Source organism: Mesoplodon mirus, assembly GCF_964341445.2.
Source record: "Mesoplodon mirus genome assembly, chromosome: 3".
In the NCBI taxonomy this organism is placed as follows: domain Eukaryota; kingdom Metazoa; phylum Chordata; class Mammalia; order Artiodactyla; family Ziphiidae; genus Mesoplodon; species Mesoplodon mirus.
Window position 1 is genome coordinate 56,338,280 of NC_138978.1, and position 27,246 is coordinate 56,365,525.

A 27,246-nucleotide genomic window follows, 5' to 3' on the forward strand; every position below is an offset into this window, starting at 1 on the left:
TTTCAAATACCCTGTCTGGAGTTTAGTTTTGAGTTACTGGTACAAAGCAATTTTATAGTTGACAAAGCAGATACAAGGCAAATCAACCTTCATGTGTAGAGGAATTGGATAAGGTTTGTGGTGTGATGCTGCAGGGCTTGGGATGAGGAGAGACTTGTGTTTGTAGTCAGGAGAGGACTGTTAAAGCTATTAAGGCCGAGAAAAAATCTTCTGACCATAATGTTAAAGGAGAATTAACTTGATAGTTTACAAGGAAAGAAGATAGAGAACTACTTAGAAGGTACGTTAGTCTGTATGAAGTACCAACTGTGAGCAAAGAAACCCCCAAAATAACAGCTATTCTAGAGGAAAGAAGTTTATTTTTCTCACAGGTCTGTATCTGGAAATGGGCACTGCCTGGTGTCTTGGACCCAAGCTCCTTTCCTGTTGTTGCTCTTCAATGTGGGAGCTCCATTCCGTGCATCACTTCAGGGCCTGGGGGACACTAACTTCAGCTATCAGAGCTGAAGGTATCAGAGCTTATTCCAGCTGCCAGGAAGGAGAAAAGAGAAGGGAAGGGCAACCTTCTTCCTTTTAATGATAATTTCTGGAAAGTTACACTTACAGCTTATATTTCATTATCCAGAGCTTAGTAGTACAACTAGCTACAAATGAGGCTGAGAAATGTTATTTTTATTCTGGACAGACAAATAGCTAAAAATAGTTGCTTCTATTATTCAAAAAGAAAGGAATAATGGATATCAGACCTTATTAACAGAGTTTTTAATGGTGAGGGTTTTTTTAATATTCTAGGAAATATGGAGAGAAAGCCATAAGCTAGTGTAAGTAGAACTCTTCTTAGAAGATAAGTAATGCATGCATTCAGTTATTCAACAAGCATTTATTGAGAGTTGTCCTGAGAGCCTAGAGTAGTTCAAGGTGTAAAGGGAGTTATCGGTGTGAGTCAGTGATCAAAGCTGTGAGATCAGCTGTGATGGTCAGGGAGAGAGTGTAGAGGCCTGGCACAAGACCCCTGAGGAACATCAGAAGGAACCTTTAAGAGCAGTGCCCAGGCAGTGCCGGAGAGGTGGAGCGTTTAACCTTAGGTAAGATGAAAAGCACCTCTTCCAGTTTCACAAGAGAGACTAAAGACCTTAGGCCTGTGGACACCTCAGAGAGAGCCCAGCGCCTTCACTCTTCTGCCCCATCAGCCTTATAATAACTTCTTTTCTGTTCCATTCTGGCCTTAACCATCATTTTATGTGTATGTTATAGATTTAAAACTTTGGAAATAAGAGTAGGGAAGAGTCTATGGTATAATATTATGTTTCCTCTGCACACTTTTATATTTGTAGAATGCAACCCAAATATACTTTCTACGTAGTACTTCAAGAGCTTTAAGAATAGAATAAAAAGCAGCATACCATATCCCTTTTTAAAATGTGTTTATTTGCTTGATTGTACTTACCTATACAAACTAGAAGAGAGTGAAAATTTTGGCCTGTATAGTATTTTTTATACAGCTTTCTTTTTTGTGGTTCTATAATTTATTTTATAATCAGCTGTTAGTCCTCATCCACATTGGCTGTAGATTTTTTTTTTTTTTTTTTGGCCGTGCTGCACACGGCCTGTGGGATCTTAGTTCCCCAACTAGGGATTGAACCCGTGTCCCCTGCATTGGAAGCATGGAGTCTTAACCACTGCACTGCTAGGGAAGTCCCTGGCCTGTATAGTATTTTATATCTCTTGGAGCTATTTCTAAAGGTTTATAATTTTAGTTGAATATTGTTTATTCTAATGTAATGATTTCTAAAAGGTAATATGTATTTCATTATTGTTTATTATAGTTTATACTAAGGTATATTAAAAAGCAATATGATTTCTTATGTGTTCTTGACTATTCTTAAAATAGCCAGTAATATAAAAATGTGATATATTGGCTGATTGAAACTTTCAGAGGAGATTTCTTTGACATATAGAAAAGGTATTTAAATTCTGCCTAAGTTGTAATTTGACAAGAAAATAAGGTAGCATTTACTCTTAATGGAGTTTGTAAGTTAGAGCTAAAAGCAAATCATGTATAAACCCCCTACTTACATACACTACCTGATCATTTGGTTATATATCCTTAGAATCATATAAAAATGAATAGGATATTAGAAAACTTAATTTTATAATTAAAAAAAATTAAAAAACCTCTACTCTGTGGTTGCATGTATAAATAGGGTTTTATATCTATGCCTGAGTATTAAAACGTGCTGTGCTGGTGAATTCTTTTTTCCTTTTTTCTTCTTCTGTTCGTTTGTTTGTTGTTTTTTGTTTGTTTTTTGTCTGCTACAAAATCTACATTTGCCTGCTTCTTTGGAAATTAAGATTATAGTGTTTTTTATATTTAATTGTAGTCTTTAAGAAAGCTTTCACTTTCACTTATGACATGGTTGTTCATTTGGATACCTGCGTAGATAAGTCATTCATCCTGTTTGGCTGACAATCCCTGCCCCCAGTTCGGTGACTTCCCATTGTAATTGTCTAAGGGTTCTCATGGTCTTGCCCCGATCTCTTTACACATCCCCCTGATGTCTCCTGTGCCCCTTACCCTCTGGGTTCCCCCTGTAGTGGTAGTTCCTCCAGAACGCCATCCTCTTCCTTGCCTCAGAACCTTGGCACACAGTTTTCCCCTGCCTAATAATACTTTCTCCATTCTCTTAACTCAGACCTTACTTCCTTATGGAAGACCTCCTTGATGTCCAGTTCAGATACAGATACTTTTACTGTACATGCCCTGTGGTGCTTTTTCTTTATACCTTTTACCTGAGTTTGTCTTATGGTTATTAGATTAATTCTGTCTCTTCCACTAGGTGATAACTTTCCAGGCCGGGTCTCCACTGTCCATCAGCACCTAGCACCATGCTTGTCAAGTGATAAGTATCACTAAAAACTTTTTCAAGTGAGTGAAAGAGTAAGCCTAATTTTCAGCCTTTATACTTCGTACTGGAGACCTAAGCAAAGTTCACTTTTATATTACTGATTCTGATCAAGAAAAATACATCAATTTAACTCACTCTTATCTTTGGAATTAAAAAACCCATACAGTGTAGTCAAAAGCACCTTTTTATTTAGAGTCAGAAGATCTGTATTCAAATTTGAGCTCAATCCCTTTCTAGTTGTGCTGTCTCAGTCAAGCCACTTAAACTTTCTGGACTTCAGGTTATTCTTCTTCAATATACATAGCTAATGCCTACCTTGAATATTAGTTTGAGGATTAAATGAAAAAAACATATATGAAGGAGCCTGTTGCAGTGCCTAATATAAAACTCATTCTCAATAAATATTATTTGCATTGGAGTATAATTAGTCGTTATTACCTTCTGTGTTCATCATAACTGTTTTTGATAACTCTAAGCTAAAAGTCACATAATTATTTAAGTGAACCCAGTGGTTCTGAGAGTGCAACCCCCCACCGCCACCCCCTCTGCATGTCAGTCAATGGAACCTTTGTTTTTCTATTCTTCTATCTCATGGGATAGAATTGGGGACCAAGGATTTAAGGATTTCAGTTGACCAGGGGCAGAGTAAACCAGTGACAAGGGAAGAAGTTGAGGAGTAGAAAGGGCACAGCAGTCTGTGGGCTATAGGTAGCCTTATTTTCATGTGGAAAAATTGCAGATGTGGGATGCTCTGGGATTCTGCAAAGTAAAGAAAGTGGAGTGAAAGTGGGAAGTAGGGCCAGGTGCTGTGTTATGCTTCAAATGCATTATCTTACATAGTCCCCCAAACAACTCAAACACGTGGTTACCGTAATTATTTTCACTTTGTGCATGAGGTGACTGAGAGAAGTAGGAGGTTAAGCAGCCCAAGGTTTCCCAACTGCAAGTGACAGAAGCAGGATCTGAATGCACAGTCTGATTCCAGAGCCCACACTCTTAGTCACTAGGTTTTATTGCCCAATTTACTGAGGAGGCATTGCTTTGGATAGTCAGAGTACCAGGGATTTGTACCAGGAGAGTTTGGGAGAGTGACACAGGAAGATGCAAGCTCCCCAGGAGCGCCCACCTGAGAATTCACCCAGGAAACTGTTTTATAGGATTTAAAGTGAATTTTCGGTGCCCTTTGTACCAGGTCGCTTGGATTTTCTCCTGCCAGTGCCCCATTGTCTTTATGTATGTATGTATGTATGTATGTATGTATGTATGTATGTATGTATGTATTTATTTATTTATTATTTTTTGCGGTACGTGGGCCTCTCACTGTTGTGGCCTCTCTGTTGCGGAGCACAGGCTCCGGACGCACAGGCTCAGCGGCCATGGCTCACGGGCCCAGCCGCTCCGCGGCATGTGAGATCTTCCCGGACTGGGGCACGAACCCATGTCCCCTGCATCGGCAGGCGGACTCTCAACCACTGCGCCACCAGGGAAACCCTATTTGTGGTTTTTGATAGTAACCATCCTAATGGGTGTGAAGTGATATTTCATTGTAGGTTTGATTTTCAGTTCTCTGAGATGATTGGTGATGTCGAACATCTTTTCATATGCTCGTTGGCCATTTGTGTATCATCTTTGGAGAAAAGTCTATTCAAGTCCTTTGTCCATTTTTAAACTTGGTTATTTAATTTCTTATTGTTGGGTTGTAGGAGTTCTTTATATATTCTGGATATGAATCCCTATCAGATATATGATTTGCAAATATTTTCTCCCATTTCATAGCTTGCCTTTCCACACTGTTGATCGTGTCCTTCGATGAACAAAAGTTTTAAATTTGATGTAGTCCCATTTGTCTATTTTTGTTTTTGTTACCTGTGCTTTTGGTGTTATATCCAAGAATTCATTGACAAATCCAAAGTCATGAAGCTTTCCCTTGTGTTTTCTTCTAGAAATTTTATAGTTTTTGATAAAATACTTATGTATGTATTTGTTTAAGACTTTTTTATTCAGAGCAGTTTTAGGTTCGCAGCATAATTGAGCAGGAAGTTAACAGTTACCATATGCTTCCTGCATGACCCATCCCCCCCTCCACGTACAACTTCCTGCACTATCAACATCCTCCCCCAGAGTGATACAATTGTTACAATTGATGAACCTACATTGACATGTCATTACACACAAGGTCTGTAATTTACATTAGGGTTCACTCTTGTAGTTGTGCATTCTATGGCTTTGGGCAAATGTATAATGACATGTATCCATCATTATAGTATCATACAGAATAGTTTCACTTCCCTAAAAAATTCTCTGTGCTCTACACATTTATCTCACCCTCCCCAGTAAGGAGTTAACTTTTAATCAGGAAAATTTTGAACTGTTCAGAAGATACCACCATCAAAGTATTCATTATCCAAACTGCAGAACTACAAGACACTGATGAAATTTTCAGTCACCTGGTTTAGTAGTCATTGAAGTAAGAATTTAATCAGGACAATGTTCCCTTTCTGTCAATAAATCTTTATTAACAAAAGCTTCAAAGCTAAAAACTTTAAAAGCTAAAACTTCTTTACATTATTTTAGAGGATGACACTTTTTTAGGGTAGTTTCACGAGTACTCTTTATTTGATCATTTTAAAGATACTGTGAGACAGTTAAGGCAGGCAAGATTATTTTCATTTAACTCATGACCAGACTGAGGCTGGAAAAAGGTAAATGATTCACCCAAGATTTCATGGTTAGAAAGTAGAGTCCTGGGAATTCCCTGGCGGTCCAGTGGTCAGGACTCCTCGCTTTTGCTACCAAGGGCCTGGGTTCAATCCCTGGTCAGGGAACTAAGTAAGATCCCACAAGCTGTGCGGCACAGCCAAAGGGGAAAAAAAAAAAAAGAAAGAAAGTAGAGTCCAGGTTCTTAACCCCAGGTCTGATTTTTTTCTCCACTACACCATGTTGCCTCTCCTCTTGGACTTGGAAACAAATGTGAATATGCTATCAGCCTATCGCAGAAGTAAGTGAGATCTTTCTAGTGACTGGTTTCTTTGCCTAAACTCTGTTTAAAACATCACAGCATCTGACATGCTCTGGGATGAAATTGTTAAACAAAAGTTTTGCTATTGTTTAAAATTACATGAGCAAAATTAATTATGTATAAGTCATTATGGCAAATTATAGAATTAGTCTTCTTTCTCATAAAACCTCTGAAAGTGTCATGGGATACTATCTTGTCATTATTTAAAAATTAAATATTAAAATATACAATGTACTTTGCAACCTTATGCCTGTTACTTAAACTCTCTTAGCCTGTTGCTTTATTTTTAAAATAAAGACAATGATAATAATTTTAGAAAGCAATGCTATGTAATTAAAACTGGTTTGTGTGGTACTTTAAGGAGCTCTCCAACTGCAAGAGCTAAGGGAGGAGAGTTATAGCTGGTTAGGGAACAAAACAGGTACAATTCCTACTATTACATTAAGCTAGCCACTTTATATATACTCTTTAATTCTATCTTCTCAAATTCGTGGGACAAGTGATTGTTCTTTTGTAAAAAATGGAATGTGAAGTTGAGTGACTTGCAGAAGGTCAACAGATGCAACGTGGCATCAGTGGAATTCGAACAGTACTTCTTTTTTGACTTCACCATGTGAAGATCTTTCTAAAGCTTGTGTACTTTTTTTTTGATTGACTCTGGCTCCATATACCTAAAAGATAGTGTTTCTAATAATATTAAAACACAAATTACCCAAAAAAGTTGTCCTCAGCTTAATTTTGGAGTCTTTTATTACAATTTTATTCTTAGGGAAAATAAAACTCTGTTTATTAGAAATTTTGATTAACCTAAATAACCTGTTTCTTGACTAATTCAGATAATGAAGAATTTGTAAGTTTGTGTTTCCATAATTTATTCTTACATTTATGCTGCACCTCCTCTGGGCCAGTAACTCTAACTCGACAAAGCAGGTAGTTTCTCCCCTTATGATAGCAGAGGGCACAAACAATAAACAACTGAAGACACCTACACAAAATACTGTCAGATCGCAACTAGAATTCCACTTCTTCCCTGAATCTTGCTCTGATGGTTATTGGAACTAATATGTATGTACAGGGCCCTGGGCAAACATAACCAGATGGTTTCCTAAGCAGGTGAGCAGAGGGAAATGTGCTTCCAAAGTATCAGTTCCTAAGGGGGCCAGGTAAACTTGGCAAATATTACGTTATATTCCTTTTTCTGCATTCTACTACAGTTTGCTTTAATTACTGGAAACCCATTTCCCCCCCTCCAGAAAATATAATTAAACACCTTAATGCTGTCAGTGCCACTGTTGATCACCGTGATCTGTTGCCAGTGTAGAGCTTTTGCTGAGCATTATTGCATGACTAGGTAACGACCAAGAAGCAAAATCAGCCCAACTCTAACACAGTTCTACTATGCTATAACCATAATGAACTTGCAACTCTGAGCTTTTATAGTGATTAAAGAGCCATATTCTATGTTCTCTTGATATTTAAAATGTACAACAAATGATTGTAAAGAGTGCTTTTTTTAAAATTAATTTTATTGGAGTATAGTTGCTTTACAATGTTGTGTTAGTTTTTACTGTACAGCAAAGTGAATCAGCTATACATATACATTTATCCCCTCTTTTTTGGATTTCCTTCCCATTTAGGTCACCACAGAGCAATGAGTAGAGTTCCCTGTGCTATACAGCAGGTTCTCATTAGTTATCTATTTTTTACATAGTATCAGTATATATATGTCAATCCCAATCTCCCAATTCATCCCACCCTTCTTTCCGCCGGGTATCCATACGTTTGTTCTCTATGTCTTTGTCTCTTTTTCTGCTTTGCAAATAAGATCATCTATACCATTTTTCTAGATTCCACATATATGCGTTAATATACGATATTTGTTTTTCTCTTTCTGACTTACTTCACTCTATATGGAACCTCCATACTGTTCTCCCTAGTGGCTGTATCAATTTACATTCCCACCAACAGAGCAAGAGGGTTTCCCTTTTCTCCACACCCTCTCCAGAATTTATTGTTTACAGATTTATTTTTTAATTAGTTTTGGCTTTTCTCAGTGCTGTTTTCAAAATCAAAACATTACTGGTGTGTCTCAAGACTTAGTAAAAATCTGAGGTCAGTAACAATCAAGCTCTTTTTATACCTTGTTTTCCAGCATCTCTAAGGGTCATTAAGGCATTTTGAGCTTGGTTGGAGACTTCTCTTTGTTTTTAGACATTTTTCTTTAATGTGTTTAAGAATTACATAGAGATATGTTTATAAAAAATAAAGTGATGACTCCTTGGCTGTATCACAAGATTTAGATTTTGTAGATGTGACATGGAGCCCAGTCAACTGCATTTTATACACAACTACCTTGGGTGATCTGTGGACCACACTTTGGGAAACACTGGTTTGGGAGTAATGGTGCTGTTGCAGAAAGGCCTCACTGGGCATATCCATCAAGACTGATGATGTGTGATACAGCCACTATGGAGAACAGTATGGAGGTTCCTTAAAAAACTAAAAATAGAACTACCATACGACCCAGCAATCCCACTACTGGGCATATACCCTGAGAAAACTATAATTCAAAAAGAGTCATGTACCAAAATGTTCATTGCAGCTCTATTTACAATAGCCAAGACATGGAAGCAACCTAAGTGTCCATCAACAGATGAATGGATAAAGAAGATGTGGCACATATATACAATGGAATATTACTCAGCCATAAAAGGAATGAAACAGTTATTTGTAGTGAGGTGGATGGACCTAGAGACTGTCATACAGCATGAAGTAAGTCAGAAAGAGAAAAACAAATACCGTATGCTAACACATATATATGGAATCTAAAAAAAAAAAAAAAATGGTTCTGAAGAACGTAGGGGCAGGACAGGAATAAAGACTCAGACCTAGAGAATGGACTTGAGGACATGGGGAGGGGGAAGGGTAAGCTGGGACGAAGTGAGAGAGTGGCATGGACATATATACACTACCAAATGTAAGATAGATAGGTAGTGGGAAGCAGCTGCATGGCACAGGGAGATCAGCTTGGTACTTTGTGACCATCTAGAGGGGTGGGATAGGGAGGGTGGGAGGGAAACGCAAGAGGGAGGAGACATGGGAACATATGTATATGTATAACTGATTCACTTTGTTATAAAGCAGAAACTGACACACCATTGTAAAGCAATTATACTCTAATAAAGATGTTAAAAAAAAAAGACTGATGATGTGAACCTATATATTTGAGCATGGGTGCAAATGTAACCATCTTCCTTACTTAGGGTGGATTAACTTTCCTGCATGCTCATTTCATTTTATATTTTAAGCCTAAAGGTAGTCAGTGAGCTTGCACTTTGCCTTTGTAGATAGATCATTTGTCAACTGCATCTGCCTCCCTGAATGATTGCCTTGCCCCACATCCCTCATTATCAGAGGGGTTTAGCAGACTGGTCAGTTTTATCATAGCATGAAATAAGGAATTGGGATGAGATTTGTGAAAATGAGAGGCAAAGACAGCCCACCTACAACTTCGGTTTAAACCTGGCCTAATTCCCCCAGTATCTGAGACTTAGAATAGTGAATCTGGCCTAATTAATGAGGACTTTTGGATTCCATTCCTGGTTTTGCTGTTTGTTTCCAATTGACCTCTCTCATCCTTGGTGTCCTTGATCATGAATGCCCTGGACTGGTTTGTTTCCTTCTCCAAACTAAATGTGATTCTTAAGAGTTTAGATAGCGATTACAGAAGTCAGATCTTTCTTTGCCTGCTGTTAAGTGATGGAAAGAAACAGCCCAATCATATTTGGAATTTCTTATGCTTTTGATAGTACCTAATTCCATCTTTATTCCTTTCTCTTTTAATTCACCCTTATATCCTTAGCAGGTAGCCTAATGCCTGGCCCAGAGCAGGCATTCAATATATATTTTTTTTTGTAGGAATAAATAGAGTGGAGTCGCTCCTTTCTCTGATTCCTTAAGTTCCCTTTTCTATTCCAGCTAGCACCTTAACCCAGTTTATATCCATTTCCTGTCACTCTTGGGTTGCATAGTAATAGCCTCCTAAATGGTCAGGTTCCCCATTCCTCTCCTCTGAGCCATCCTCCCCAGAATTGAGTGCTAATTCATCCTCAAAGAGTGTTCAAAGTGTTTCATCCCTCTCTGCCTTATCTAGCCCCAGTTCCGGGCTTACTTCCCCTTCATTCTTGAGCTCCAGGCCGAATTCAGCTTCTCTCTGTTGTTGATACAACAAACCAGCCCATTTAAACTAAATCGTCACCTCCTTGTGCTTCACTCCTTGTCTTCAAGGATCGGACCTTAGTTTCCTTGTTCCTCTTAACCTTCCTTTACCTCAGATATCCAAACAGTTCATAAGCCTTGTTGATTTTTTCTTTCGAATTATTCCCTACCACCACATGTGAGCTGAATTCTAATTTTTTCTCCACCAGTTTTTTTTATAGTCTTTCTCTTGGTCTTCCTCTTTTCTCATCTCTCCTCTTCAAGTTGTGCTATGTGTACTGCTGCAAATTAATCCTCCAAAGGCTAGACTATGGGGATTGCCTGTGTGTGTTCTAGGTCTCCCCCTAAATCATGAATTCCAAAGGGACTGAGGCAGGTTTCAGAGTTCACTTCTGCCACTGTACTACATGTGGACACAGCATGCTTCTCCATCTTTCTTATGTGGTGGGTAAGCATATGGGATTTGGAGTGAGGCAGACCCGAATCTGAACTCTAGGTCTGCCAATCCCTAAATGCGAGTTTGGGCAAGTTCCATAACCTCCATGATCCTCAGTTTCATCATCTGTAAGATGGGATGATTATACCTTATAGGATTGTTAGGAGGGTTTTATTTTGCTTTTCTTTTAGTTGTGAAAATTTTCAAACATTTGCAAACCTGAAGGAGAACAGTGAGTGAATTCCCATATATTGTTCTCCTGGACGTAGTAATTAACCAGGTTTTGCTGTAGTATTTGTTTTACCTATCCTTTATTTTTCTTTTATTTTTCTTTATTGAAATGGTTTAAAACCATTCTCAGACTTGTCATTTCATTCATACATATACATCTCTTAAAGTACAACTATAATATTGTGCAGTGTATATTATGCAATATGTATAATTGTGTATATATACAATACATAAACACACAGTATAACCCAATAATTGTTTGGTTTTATCTAATATATAATCCATAATCAAATTTCTTTATTGTCTCAAAATGTAGTTGGCTTGTTCAAATCAGAATTCAAACAAGATTCTCACATTGCATTATTTTATTAAGTCTCTTTTAAAAAAATAAGTTTATTGAAATATATACAAGAAGAAAACTGTACCACAGTTTGATGAATTTTCACCCACCAAACAGAACATTACTACCACCCAGAATCACTTCATGCTCCCCTTTGATTCACTCTTTCTTCTCTCTTCCCCAAAGGTCAACACTGTCAACTGTCTTGACTTCTAAAACCATAGATTAGCTTTGCCTGTTCTTAAATTTGATAAAAATGGAATCGTGCGGTGTATACACTTTTCTTTCTTGGTTCCTTTCACTCAACAGTATGTTTCTAATATTCAAACATGTTGTTGCCTATAGCAGTACTTGTTTGTTTTCATTATTGAATAAAGTTCCACTATATGGATATGCCACAATTTGTTTATCCAATTTACTGAGAATGGCTGTCTTGAGGACTATATTTCATAATACCAAATACGCAAAGGGATCAACACAGTGTCTAACAGAGAAAGTTCAACTGATATTAATACAGTGCCTTATGTTTAAAATTTGCTCATTGCATATTGATTCATTTGAATTTTGTTTCATCTAATGGGAAAATTTTAGATTTTCACTATTGAGTTTTTTTTTTCTCACACTATGGTCTCTTAAGGAAATAATTGTAATGATTCTTGTTCTAATTGACAGCCTGAATTATGTCACTTTAAAATTATGGTTGCTCGGGCTTCCCTGGTGGCGCAGTGGTTGAGAGTCAGCCTGCCGATGCAGGGGACACGGGTTCGTGCCCCGGTCCAGGAAGATCCCACATGCCGCGGAACGGCTAGGCCCGTGAGCCATGGCCGCTGAGCCTGCGCATCCAGAGCCTGTGCTCCGCAATGGAAGAGGCGACAACAGTGAGAGGCCCGCGTACTGCAAAAAAATAAATAAATAAATAAAAATTAAAAATTAAAAAAAATAAAATTATGGTTGCTTTCCTTTTGCATTCTTGTATCTAAAATGGATTGAATTTTTGTGAATGAAAGGAAGGAAATGACTTAACTTTTCTGTTTTCCTTCCGAGTTCTATATATACTTTTTGTTTAATTCTAGCCCTGACTCTCACCTGAGATTATTGACTCCAGAGCCGAAGTCTTTGGTTTCAAATCCCTATTTTACCACTCACTAGCTGTGTTACTGTGCAGGTTACCTATCCTCTCTGTGCCTTTGTTTCCTCATCTGTATATTTGGGGATAATAATATCTATATCACAGGGTTTTCATAAAAATTAAATGAGTTAAACTATAGTAAAGTGCTTACAACAATGTCTAGCTGTTATTTTCATACTTAACTGTAGTTCTCATGTTTTGTGTCTTAATTATTAATTTCTATCTGTAGGTCCACATGATATTATCAAATTTATATACTCCAAAAACATCTATATTTAAGAGGAAAGTTTGTTTATTTGTGACATCAAATATGGTTTCTTTACGCTGACACATTTTCATTATTTTCTTTATTTGGTCTGGAATTTCACTTGAGATTTGCTCCTTCCTGCTAGAGTTCATGTGCTGTTTCTTCTGATTGGTTATGAGGGTTTTTTTCCATATGTTTTTACTTCTTAAATCTGCATGTACTAACAGAGAACTGAAAGTTGGTTACTGTGTAAGAAAATTAGATTAAGAGATGCTTCTCATAACCTGATTATTTAAAAGTGGAAAGGTTGTATTTAATGTATAAGAAACATATTTAAGTATTTTCTCTGGAAACAGACCAGGTAACTAAATGCTTCTAAAATTGTATTGGGTCATTATTCTGGTGTGTTGAACATTTGTTATTAAAATACTGGGCAGTGACTTGAATTGTTTCTTTCTTGGGAGAAGGGCTATGTTACTTAGCAACACCTAATATCCTATGATGATACAAAAACACCCTGAGACCATACTGGAGAAATGTTATTGGCTTTTGTGGACAAGGAAAAACGCTGATGCTTTGATACAGAATTATGAGCAAATTGGGATTCCTTTCTTCAGATAACATTGTCACAGGGCTGGAAAATCCATGTTTAAAGCAAGTGTGCCTATTCAGCTGAGTCAAAAGACTCTCTCTAGCTATTCTAGTCTGATGTTCATTCAGAGGTACTTGAGTAAAGCCTGGTGCCAAAAGAAGTGGGTTACTTATCTCCTAATCTCTGATTTGTATTTAGAAATGGAAGGCATCTAGGTTATTTGGGATAGGGACTACTACCACGTGACTAACACACTGTGGAAGTCAATGAAAGTCAATATAAAGGTTGGCTGTTTGTTACAAATATTCCTAGGAAATACCAGTAACAGGTATGTTACTAAAAGCTAATACTTACACGATTTGTGTGTGTGTGTGGAGGGGGGTGGGTGTTTGTGTATAGGAAACAAAGTATGGGTTCTTTGTATTTTTTTTTCTTAATTTTAGAGAAGAAACCCATTGGCTTCAATATTATTTTATTATTTTTAGTAGTAGTATTATTTTACTCTTTACCCCACCTCTTCAATTTTTTTTAGTGAAATCAAAATTAATAAGTTTTAGGAAAACTGTTCTCTTTATACCTTCCCCCCCACATATCCTTTTCCTCACTCACTGGTTGCCATGGAAACAACTCCCTGCAGCTCTTAGAGCAAATGCCAGGCAGTGTGGGTTTCCCCTGTAGTGAGATCACATGTCTGAGGCTGTAGAGCAGTTTGTGCTGACTCAGCCATGCACAGGATGACCTCAGCTATGATTTCTTTCTTAAATGCTGAGTGAACAAACTTGCTGTGGTGTCTTGATTTTTCAAAGATGAGAATTCAGGTCTGCTTTCCCCCCACACACTAATTTTGTTTTCCTTCTCCCCTTTTGAAATTCTAGATCACCTTTTTTTTATACCCACAGAGTAGAAGCAATTGGTAATGGAAGTTACAGAAAACATATGAAATTGGAGAAGGAGAGGTGCAGCCTAGGAGGCTGGGAGATAGAGGGAGAAAGACTGAGATTGAGATTTCAAAGTAATCTGTTGTATAGTCAAGATAAATCTCTTATTTAATCCTGAGGTATGATTGTGGAGCCAGATATAATCTCCATAACAGATTAGTTTTGTGTCAGGCATATTTAAAGGCTGCCTTAAATTTGGTATCTGTGAACTTTATGGTTGACTGTCATGTCTGCTGTAGAAAAAAATTTTTGCATTGCATGGGAGATTAGTCTGTTATTTACAGACCCAGCTGCCCGTGAGAATCATCTAAGGACCTTGTTACAAAGAAAACTTTACCCTGTTTCTAAATTTTTCCCCAGACTTACTGGCTCAGGATCTGCTGGTGGAGCCCAGTCATGATTCTGTTTTATAGGCTCTAAGGGTAATTTTTAGGTAGCCAGCCTGGCAGATAATCTAAGGAGACTAAGCCTGGGAACCACTGTTTGAGTTCCCTTAAGTGAACTTCTTATTATTTAAAATTCTACCAGTCTAAGAGATAGCTGTGATGTGAGAGTACAAAGCTCTTAGGTTCAGCAGACCTGGCCCAAACACTGGCCAAATCACCTTAACTCTCTGAAGTGTCAGTCCACTCACCTGCAAAAGGAGGTGTTTTCAAAGATGTGGGAAGGATTCAATGACATGATGAACTGTGAAATGTTTTTTTCATGTAAGGAGATGTACGATAATATGGGTATTCTAAAGATAGCTTCTTTTACTGAGGGAGAAATTGGATATCATTTTTGTTCTTTTAGATGTTATTGGAGAAATTTAACATGATCTGGTAAAGAAAAATTGAACTACAAACTAGAAGACCTTAGTTTCTAGCTATAAATTAGCATTATAGCATTATATTCATTTCTTCAGTCTTATTTTTATAAATTGGGGAGGGTGCGTGCTGTAAGAGAAGGTAGCTTACACGATACCTTAGCTTCTTTTGCTTGATTTAAAAGTCTCTGGTTTTATGATATGGTGAAAACATGGCATTTAATTTATCTGAAGAGTTGGACCTGTCATCTTTTAAGTCCCTTGTAGTTATGGGTTTGAATAAACATTGTAGGATAACTCAAATTCTGAGGCCTGAAAATCGTAATACAAATTTAACTGGAAATTAAAGATCATATGTGTTACAGAGCATTTGGCATTTTTTTGTGTACATGACCACTTAATCTCCTTTATTACACTTACAAATAAAATACTTGTCCACAATATTTTCTTAAGACTTCTTTCTTTCTTTTTTTTTTTTTGCGGTATGCGGGCCTCTCACTGTTATGGCTTCTCCCATTGCGGAGCACAGGCTCCAGACGCGCAGGCTCAGCGGCCATGGCTCACGGGCCCAGCCGCTCCACGGCATGTGGGATCTTCCCGGACTGGGGCACGAACCCGTGTCCCCTGCATCGGCAGGTGGACTCTCAACCACTGTGCCACCAGGGAAGCCCTAAGACTTCATTTTTTTAGAGTAGTTTAGGTTCATAGCAAAATTGAAAAGGAGGTACAGAATTTTCCATATACCCCCTGCCCTACACATACATAGCCTCCACTGTTATAAAAATCTCCCACCAAAGTAGTATATTTGTCACAATTGATTAACCCACATTGACACGTCATATTCACCCAAAGTCAGTAGTTTACCTTAGTATTCACTCTTGGTGTTGTATATTCTAAGAGTTTGGAAAAATGTATAATGACATGTATGTATCATTATAGTATCACACAGAGTACTTTCGCTGTTCTAAAAATCCTCTGCACTCTGCTTCTACATCATATTGAAACTGGAATGAAAAGTTGTCTTCGTTACTAACATATATTATTATTATTATTTAACATCTTTATTGGGGTATAATCGCTTTACAATGCTGTGTTAGTTTCTGTTATATAACAAAGTGAATCAGCTATACATATACATATATCCCCATATCCCCTCCCTCTTGCATCTCCCTCCCACCCTCCCTATCCCACCCCTCTAGGTGGTCACAAAGCACCGAGCTGATCTCCCTGTGCTATGCTTCCCACTAGCCATCTGTTTTACATTTGGTAGTGTATATATGTCCATGTCACTCTCTCACTTCGTCCCAGCTTACCCCACTCTCACTTTGTCCCAGCTTACGCTTCCCCCTCTCCGTGTCCTCAAGTCCATTCTCTAGTTCTGCGTCTTTATTCCTGTCCTGCCCCTAGGTTCTTCAGAACCTTTTTTTTTTTTAGATTCCATATATGTGTTAGCATACGGTGTTTGTTTTTCTCTTTTTGACTTCACTCTGTATGACAGACTCTCAGTCCATCCACCTCACTGCAAATAACTCAATTTCATTTCTTTTTATGGCTGAGTAATATTCCATTGTATATATGTGGCATCTGGCATTTTTATTGTCTTACTGCTCTTCCTGTTTCATGATGCACCAAGAAAAAATAAAGAGAGAGAGAAAGAAAGAAAGAAAAGATAAAGTATCAATCTCTTTGCTTTTCGTTTCTTCAGTTTAATAGAGTTGATTTTTAAAAGATATTGTATACATAGTCCTAATGGATTTTGTTACTTTTGAATACAAATCCAAAGAAGAAACAAACTATTTTTCTACTTCCTTTAACTGAAAGAATGCATTGTCTTTGAAACGAATTGCATGTGTCTAATGGTTTTAGGTCTCAGATGGCTTTTATGTAGCATTGTTTGGGGTATTGGCAGAAATGTAGGCAGAGCAATTGAAGAAGACCTTAGATATCATCTGTCTATGCTTCCAACAGGCATATATTGTATATATTAACCACCTAATATATGTCAGGCACTGTTAAGTGCAGAAGACAGCAGTGTGCTACATGTACAAGGAACTTTGGATTTTATATTATAGGATAGGGCAATAGAAAGAAAGCAGAAATCTAAAAAGATACTTTCAGATAGTACTGTGAAGACAGACAAAACTGGGTTTGCATCCTTATTATATCAGTTTCTAGCTGGGTGACCTTTGGCAAGGTCACAGTCTTATTTCCCATATCTAGATGCAGTGATGACAATTTCTACCTGATAGGATGGTTTTTAGCATAATTAGAGAAAATTTATTGGATGATTTTAGTGCAGTTTCTGCAACTTAGCAGGTCCCCAATAAATTATTACTGAAACTTCATAACTTTCCAAGGATACTCAGCTCTTAATTGTTCTAGGATTTGCTTCTTTGCTGAGCTTTGTTCTGTTGAGCTTACCCCCTTCTCCTATTTAAAAAAAAAAAAAGATAATTTTAAAAGTCAAGGAAAGCTGAATAACCCATGTTTAGGTAAGTAAAGTTGGAGGAAGTTGGATGCAGGATTATTGGAAATGTCAGCTAAAATGAGTTTTAAGCATTATGCAGTAGAAGTTATATATGACCAGTAGAATGAGAGTTGGCTAGAATATCTATGATATTCAGTGTAGTTTGCAGACATTAATTGGTTTTCCTGACGATACAGTGAAATGGATGGGTGACTTCAGCTGCTGGTATTTTTCTCATAGTTTTTCTCTCTCTGAATTAGAATTATTGATATGTATGCTTGTCTTCAATGATAGATTTTAAGGTCCTTGAAAACAAATTCAGTAGTGTGCCCTTCACATCACAAGCCTGACATGAATTTGGATTCAATCAATATTTGTGAATTGAAAAAATGGGAATATGCCAGTGTCAGAACAAAACAATTGGCCACAAAAATAGGGCTGGAGGTTTCAAAAGTTTGGGATAACAAATCTACAACTTAGTCCCTTGGTGGAATGTTGATAAGGGAACCAATTTTTTGAAGGGTCTTTTAAGCCTATAGATAGGGTTGTGTTTTTTTTAATAATTGTCATAAAATATACATAACAAATACACCATTTTAACTACTTTTAAGTGTACAGTTCAGTGGCATTAAGTACATTCACATTGTTGTGCAACTGTGACCACCATCCACCTCCAAAACTTTTTCATCTTCCCAAATTGAAACTATGGAAAGGGTTTTAATTCCACACTTGGCTGGCACACAATTTTTTTTTTTTTTTTTTTTTTTTTTTTGCGGTATGCGGGCCTCTCACTGTTGTGGCCTCTCCCGTTGCGGAGCACAGGCTCCGGATGCGCAGGCCCAGCGGCCATGGCTCACGGGCCCAGCCGCTCCGCGGCATATGGGATCCTCCCAGACCGGGGCACGAACCCGTATCCCCTGCATCGGCAGGCGGACTCTCAACCACTGCGCCACCAGGGAGGCCCTGGCACACAATTTTAAAGTCACCTCAGTGACCTATGAACCATGGGACAGTCACTTGAAACAGTGATGTTGTTCCTTTGCTCCTCAAGAAGTTGTCCTTGGGACTCCTCAATATAAGTAACTCAAAGAAGAGAATCCGGGGAATAATGATGCTAGAGCCCCTTCCTCTCCTGATTCCCACTGGAGGACTGTGTGCCTGCTTCCTTCATGCCATCATGGGGAACCACTGTTTCCTTTCACAAGTCTCAGTTTTCCTCAAGATAGACAAAGTTAAAGAAGAAAAAGGTAGCTTTGTCACCAACTTTAACTTAAAACCTCAATATAACTAAATGATGAAAATGAAATCATGGTTGTGTTGTTCCCCTAACATTTGGACCCTATGTCCTAGGAATTTTTAGTTAACATCCATTTTAAGGTAACAACCCTATTTTACAAATAAGTTAGTAGAGGTTCAGTATTTGGTCCAAGGAACCAGTGGTGTTAAGTGCCTCAGCTAGGACTTGAACCAAATTCTGACCCTTTAGCCCTTGCTGTTTCTATTCAACCACAAGAATGCATTGATAGAGATTCACCTTTTGTAGCACAGTTTGAGTTGTTCATCATTTGTGATAGAGCCACATTTTACCAAAGGAGGATCCCTCGTGTCATTAATCATTTACATGTCTAAGCAGTTGAATGTGTAATTAATGGCCATGAAGGTTATTTTTTTTTTCTCTGAAGGTTGAACAAGTCAGACAAATTTTGGAACCTGGAAGTCTTTTTATATTAATTTAACACTAAATCCTTTCTCAGCTCATTCTTTTTTTCAGTCCCAGGGGCAGAAGATTGCACTAAATATAATCCTTTATAGCATGTTACCATCATTGGCCATCTGAGAGTCCCTTTTTGGTTTTCTTTGCTCCCTTGTATTCCTGTCTGTTTACACCCAGTATAATTAACCATTCTATTGTGTTAAATATTTGTGTTTTTGCATATGCACTTGCAAAATATGTGTTGTGGTTTTTGTGCAGAATGTTAATTCGCATAAATATTATTACATAATGATGTTGACCCCATTCTCTTTTTTCCCCATTTCACTCAGCACTATTTTGAAAATATCTTTATGTTAATACTAACATTAATTTATTATTAACTATTAATTTATGTCAAACACGAGAACTTTAAAGTTATTTTTTGTCATTATAGTTTTTCATAGTTTTATTGCACTATGTCCAAAGACACAGCCTGTATGATATTGATTTTTTTGAGACTTATTGAAGTTTCTTTTATGATCCAATACACAGTCTGTTTCTTTAATTGTTCTGTGTGTGCCTCTCCCAAAACGTGTATTTTCTGTCTGTCAGATGTCACAGTCTCTTACATATAATACCTTGAGCTTATTGTGTTGTTAGTCTTCAGTTTCTTTTTTTTTAAGATCTTTTTCTGCTTTATTATTTTCTGAGAAGGATGTGTTAAAATTTTGTTTTATTTGTTTCCTTAACTGTGGTATCATTTCTTAACCATCTTACCCTATAAATCCTGTAAACAATACAGGTGAAAGTATAACTGCTCTGGTTGAATCTGGGAGAACAGGTCTTAAATCGAGTGTCCCCTCAAGGCCCCATCCTCAGAGTACCTCAAGGCACCTCTGCAGAGTCCCTAAACTGGAATATTCTTTCTTTTTTAAAAAATTTATTTATTTTATTCATTTATTTTTGGCTGCATTGGGTCTTTGTTGCTGCACGCGGGCTTTCTCTAGTTGCAGCAAGCGGAGGCTACTCTTCACTGCGCGGGCTTCTCACTGCAGTGGCTTTTCTTATGGAGCACGGGCTCTAGGCACGTGGGCTTCAGTAGTTGTGGCACACAGGCTCAGTAGTTGTGGCTCACGGGCTCTAGAGCACAGTCTCAGTAGTTGCGGCACACAGGCTTAGTTGCTCCGTGGCATGTGGGATCTTCCCAGACTGGGGCTCGAACCCGTGTCCCCTGCATTGTCAGGCGGATTCTTAACCACTGCACCACCAGGGAAGCCCTGGAATATTATTTCTGTAAACAACCCGTCAATTAATCTTTTAACCTTGTACTCTTATTTCTTGTCACCCACCCACTAACCCAAACAATTCTCCGTTCAAAGCCAGATGGGCTTTCACATTCTCTTCCTCACCCACCTGCATAGATGCTTTTCCCTTGTCATTACATCTACCAGGACTCTTCTTCACATAACCAAACTCTGTACCTTATTCAAAACCCTTCTTGTTTATGTAAACAATGAAAACAGTAACTCGAAAGGATATACACACCCCCGTGTTCATAGAAGCATTATTTACAATAGCCAAAGAACCTAAGTGTCCATCCATAGATGAATGGGTAAAAGAGATGTGGTATATATATACACAGTGGAATACTACTCAGCCATAAAAAAGAAGATCTTGCCATTTGTGACAACACAGGTGGACCTAGAAGGTGTTACACTAAGTCAGATAAAGAAAGATAAATACTATATGATTTCCCATAGACGTGGAATCTAAAAAATAAAACAAATGAACAAACTAAATAAAACAGAAGCAGACTCATAGATACAGAGAGTAAACTGGTGGTCGCCAGAGGTGGGTGGTGGTTGGGCAAAATAGGTGAAGGGGATTAAGAGGTACAAACTTCCAGTTATAAATAAGTCATGGGATGCAATGTACAGCATAGGGAATATGGTCAATAATATTGTAATAACTTTGTGTGGTGATAGGTGGTTACCAGACTTATTATGGTGATCAATTTGTAATGTATATAAATGTTGAATCACTATGTTGTACACCTGAAACTAATATAATATTGTATGTCAACTATACTTTAATTAAAAAAATAAGAGAAAAAAACATTCTTGGGCCTCCCTGGTGGCGCAGTGGTTGAGAGTCCGCCTGCCGATGCAGGGGATACGGGTTCGTGCCCCGGTCTGGGAGGATCCCATATGCCGCGGAGCGGCTGGGCCCGTGAGCCATGGCCGCTGAGCCTGTGCGTCCGGAGCCTGTGCTCCGCAACGGGAGAGGCCACAACAGTGAGAGGCCCGCGTACAGCAAAAAAAAAAAAAAAAAAAAAAAAAAACATTCTCAAATTCTGCTTCTTCCAGAAAATCTCTTCTAGCCATATCAATTCTTAGAACTCTAAAAGCAATTATTGCTAGCACAATTAATTTAATGCTTATTCACTGACCTAATTCACTAATCATTTACTATTTATTCAGTGACCAGCACTTGTGGTGGTTGGAATTTCTATTTACATAACTGTAGTTGTTTAATATTTGTTGTATTTGTTTGCTTCCCCTATTTTACTGTAAAAGCATCTTGAGGGTACCATGTGTTTTGTATGCTCTGTTAAGGTACCCACATAGTGGCTTGTTCTTGGTAGTTGACCAACAAAAATACTTTGAGTTTATTTACTTCAGTGTTGATATGAATAATTTTATTTCTAATTAGAGGACAGTTTTATTACATTGCAAGTTCTTTGTTTTATTGTATTTTGCTAAATGTGTTCTTTATTATTCATAATAAGCATTATCAGTGAAAGTTCTTTAAGATTCTCTTCAAAATCCTTGTAAAGCAGGTAGATTTAACCTCTTTATAAAATAAGCAGTCATTAAAAAATAAAGAAATGAATAAAATAAGCAGTCGTTTATCATTCTTTCAATATAAATTTATGCATAAAATAGCTTTTATGGGTTTAAATTTATCTAGTCTTATAAGGCAGTGTTATATCTGGTAAAGTGATGAAATGGACTAGGCTGTCTTCCTTCCCCTACCCCTTAACACTAACTATTCGAGTTAAGTTTTCAACTTGGAAGGTTCCCTCTAAGGACAATAAACTTAAGTCAAGTGTTAGAGAGTAGAGAGTTTCAGGATAGTCACAAGCTACTGCTTGGTTATTCAGCTGATAAGATGATTACATCACATGATGGAGTAGTCAGCAAGCCTCTGAGCCCTGGCAGCACACCTGGCCTGAGCTGGTGCTGTGTGGGGTACAAGGCATGTCTAAAGCAGTATCATTCCCAACACTGACCTGCCAGTGTGGTTTCATTGCACAGAATTGACACAAGTGAAGTATAACCAGCCAAATCCTAAAATAGGTAATTTAGAGCATAAAGTGGAGATTGCAAGGTGAGACAGAAGATCAAATAAAAGAATTATAAAATACCTATAAGTCATGAGCCGTTAAGTTCTTTAAGGTGTATTTTATTTAATTTTCCCAGATTCATGAAGTGGGTATTATCATGCCCATTTTTAAGAGGAAAAAGTGGAATTCCATAGAGGTAAAATAATATATTAATTATTGGACATTGAGTAAGTGGTAGATTTGTGTATTGAATTCAGATCTGACAAGTAAATCAACATCCTTAATTCCCCTTGTTTTTACTCACATAACACCCAATATTGTTTATTGTTTGTTTGTTTGTTTTTTTGCGGTACGCGGGCCTCTCACTGCTGTGGCCTCTCTGGTTGTGGAGCACAGGCTCCGGATGCACAGGCTCAGCGGCCATGGCTCATGGGCCCAGCCGCTCCGCGGCATGTGGGATCTTCCCGGACCGGGGCACAAACCCGTGTCCTCTGCATCGGCAGGCGGACTCTCAACCACTGCACCACCAGGGAAGCCCCCAATATTGTTTTGTACCCTTTGTATACTTTAAAGAAATGTAATTATTTATAATTAATTGTTGATTTTCTTTCCTACTGGACTGCAAGTCCATGAGAATAGAACCATATCTGTTTTGTTCAGCATGATATCTCCAAGACCAAACACTTTGCTTGTTAACACAGCTGGTGATCAGTATATATTGTTTGTTTCCCTTTTTCTCTTTTTGGAAGTTGGGGTGTGGCAGGGTAGTGCAGGGAGGCCAGGGTTTCCACCACATTGTGTTGACTCTCTTAGGTAAGAAAATATGTAGAAAGTCTAGGCCAGTGTGAACCTGAACAATCAAGGAAGGTTTTATGGGTGAGCCAACCTTGTTAGATGGAGATGAAATAATTTTTAATTGTAACCTATATATAAGGCTATGAACGACCTCAAGTACTTCACTCTCAAGAAGGGACAATTCATTGTAGAGGCATCATCAAAGATCAGGAAATGCCAGTATCTTGCTAATATAGATTCAAGTGCTCTACTTAAAATTTTTTTACCTTTTTTTTTTTAATAGAAAAAATCAGGCAAAGATATGCAGACCTGCCTGGAGAATTGCACATTATTGAACTTGAAAAGGATAAGAATGGACTTGGACTCAGCCTTGCTGGTAACAAAGACAGGTCACGCATGAGCATATTTGTAGTGGGAATTAACCCCGAAGGACCCGCTGCCACGGACGGCCGAATGCGTATTGGAGATGAACTGTTGGAGGTGAGGGGCATATATTCTTTTTTTTTTTTTTCCTACTAGGCTCATTTGATTCTTCTAATAAAATCTGTTACTTTTATTATAATGATGACATAAGGGCAAAATCCATATACACACACACACACACACACACACACACACACACACACACACACTCTGTATCTAATATATCCATCCATCTAGGGGCATATATCCTGAATTTCTGTTCTGGTGAGATGAAGGGGTATAGAGGATATTGTATAGGAAAGTGAAGTGAAGGGGAAGAATGTTATAAATTACATTTTCGTCAACTATTTATTATCATTTTCCCAAGCGAGAACAAAAATCATATTGTTGCTTACAGTTGCTGTTTGCTGCTTGAGTAAAAACTAATCTCACAGGGACTTCCCTGGCAGTCCAGTGGTTAAGACTTAATGCTTCCACTGCAGGGAGCACGGGTTCGATCCCTGGTCGGGGAACTGCATGCTGTGTGGCATGGCCAAAAACCAAAACAAAACCAAAACAAAAACAAAAAAACTAATCTCACAAAATAATTTAGGGGTCCTTAAGTAATATCTCATGGAAACACATTAAAAGAATAGGGCTTGTTTTTAAATATAAATTCCAAAAGGTTCAAAACTAATTTGTGTGTTAATCTAATGTTATTAGTGTTTATCAAAATCCTCTTCAGCTTCTGAATTAACCGTAAGTATGACATTTCTTTTTGTTATTGTTGTCAGTTAGTTTTTTGTGAAGGTGTTATAGCCAACAAAACTTTTATGAACTGGTTGTCAAGGATTGGCTGATATCTGTGAAGTTGGTAGTAATGTGGTTAAGGCCACAGGTTGAGGAATAAGATTTCTTATTTAGGAATAAGAGAAAGATAAGAGAAGCTCAGAAGATGACTGATCCTCTGCTACTGCTCTGGATGATTTCATCAATAGTCTGAAAAGGTTATCCTCATTTTCTAAGCTTAAAGTCAGGGTTTCTGCTCTGAATTTATCTTAGTTTGATATTTGTTTGCCTGTTCCTCATTCAGCTAACAGTTTTTTGAGTGTCTCTTAGGACTGAACACAAAAAAAGAGATGAATACATCCAATCCCTTCATTCAAATAGCTCACACTCTCAAGGAAGAAAAGAGACATAAAAAGATTGTCGCATAACAAAAATGAAAAAAAACTTACAACAATCGTAACAAGAGCAATATGTACTTGGTACCAGACATAGCTTTACTGTTGAAGTCACAAAGTAAATGAGGTGTTGGGATTCAATATCAGGCAGTTTGACTTCTTAGCTCTTTGTTAACCAGTGTGCTCTAAGGCCTCTTGGGTAAAATGCTCCAACACTTGGACATTTGGGGGAGCTGAATTACAGAGGTACCGAGTGTCAGACTACTTACTTAAAATGAGCCCTTTACTCATTTTTCATTTTACAGTTTCCTCTTCAGACTCGGAATAGAATGCATAGTCATCCACAGTGTGACTTGCCTAATAATATCTACAGCTAAAGCTGATCAGACACAACTGTGAGGACACTAGTATCGACCTCTGTCTTCTAAGCCCCAGTAGTTTCTCCCCATCTAAAACCTGTTTTCACAAAGAAGTCACTTCTGGAATTACTTTTCTTTGCTTGTTCTTTTGTAATATAGCATCATGAAAGGGACCCACATCGGGTAGTAGCACTGATTAGCATAATCATTATGTAAATAAAAATCAATGGTGACAGTATGTATTAACCAATATAATTCATTGCTTCACTTTCATTTCCTTTGGCTTATGCTTAGAGATTTCTTCATAAACGAAACTGAAGTGATAGTGGTCGTAATAAGATAAAAGTAAAAGCTAATTTACTGAGTTATGCCTAGCATTTTACCTATGTGCTCACACATTTGTATTCAGTATTCTTAAGAGCTCTATATGGTATGTACTGTTGTTATCCCCATTTTATGGATAAGAAAACTGCATAAGTAACTTACAGAAATAAGTTACTAAGAACCCAGGCTTGCCAGGCTCCAAGAACCATGCTCTAGCCACTGAAGTATACCGCGTTCCCCATGGTGCTTCAACCAAACCCAATCTGTTTAGATCCACGAGAATCCTGATTTATGATGCCCTAGGCTTTAGGAAATCATGTATATTAAATCATTCTGTTGTATTATATGTACCTAAACACATATTTCCTGTCTCATGTGGTACATGGAAATGTTCCAAAAGCTATACTTTGGAACATGAAGATTCTAGTTCTATTCTCTCTGTGTTATTAAGACTCAAGATGGAATGGCCGATGTGATCCAGACCAACAGGAGAACTGGTATTTTATTTCTCTGTCTGACATTTTATTAGATAGAGGTAACAGATGAGCTGTGGCTGCACTGAGATTGTTTTACAGGCCATACAGAAAAGTCCACACTCTGCAGGGCAGTGAGCACTGGACTAGGAAGACCTACTTTATCTTATCCCAGTTCTTTCAGTTATTAGTTGCATTTCAGAAGGGGCTTAAAGTACATGGCACGTGGTTGACTGTTAATTAGATCACATTTCCTTCCTTAAAGACAGAAACTTTAGGTATTTGTTTTCTACGCTAGAGGCTAGAAGAGCTCTCCTGACTGAAAAAGAATATTAACATCTTGCTATTTCAGGGCCCTCCTATTCCTTCCTTTGACTTTCTGGATTTGGTCTTTTGTTGCTATTCAGTAACTTCATCTTTGTTCAGAGATGAAAAGAACAAGAAGATTAAATATGGTAATAAGTTAATCGCCCTGCACTCTCCACTGAGTCTCTTATTTAAATAAAATAAAATAAAATAAAATATGTTGAAACACAGATTCTAGCATCACAGACCTTTGGCTAGTTATTTATCTTCTCTAACCCTCAGTTGCCTCCTTTATCAAATGGAAATTTTTCATTTATTCAGCAAGAACTTTACTGTGCATCTGTTGTGTAGGAGGAAGTATGTGAACACGGTGCGATTTTTCATTGGTGAACAAAATCCATGGTCCTATTCTCATAGAGCTTACAGTCTAGTGATGGTATAGCCTCAACCTCAGAGGGTGTTATGAGGATTAATGAGAGAAGATATGTCAAGTTTTGCCACAGTATCTGGCACCTGGTAATACCATAATGAATTTCAGCTGATAATATTTATAAGTTAATATTTTCATGTGGATTTGTGTATTTTGGTTCCTTTTAGCTTGTTTATATTAATACATTTGTCTCTGAAAGTATGTTCCAGAGGGAAACCACCTTCTTTTTCTTCAATAGCTCCATGCAGCACCTTGAAAAGCTGAGAGAGTAGAACAGTGCACATACTGAATTCTTATGCAGTTATAAGTCATCTTCTCATATGCTTCTGGCTCTAGGTCAGGGATGACAGGAAAAAAATCATGTGGGAAATATTTTCCTGGTTTCTTTTTAGGGCTGAGAAAAAATTTCAGTCATTTCTCTATGATACGTGAAGAATTTGTATATAGTATAATATCAAATCCAGTGTGCTTTTGAACTGAGAATAAGACATTGATTTAATGATGAGTACCAGGAAAGCTGGAAGCAGTGTTACAATACCTGTTCTTTGGATAAGCAGTGTATTAGATTGCAGAAGGACACTGCATCACGAAGGAGGCATTTACAAT

At 37.7% G+C, this 27,246-nt stretch overlaps 1 protein-coding gene across 5 annotated transcripts in view; it reads left to right on the top strand.

Moving 5' to 3' along the window:
* Nucleotides 1-27,246, top strand: part of PATJ (PATJ crumbs cell polarity complex component) — a 353,136-nt gene that overhangs the window by 184,873 nt on the left and 141,017 nt on the right. For all 5 annotated transcript variants that reach the window (XM_082616407.1, XM_082616410.1, XM_082616411.1 and 2 more), the window contains one exon: nt 23,446-23,642. In XM_082616407.1, coding sequence (XP_082472533.1) covers nt 23,446-23,642 — 197 coding nt within the window. The remainder of the gene's footprint in view (nt 1-23,445; nt 23,643-27,246) is intronic.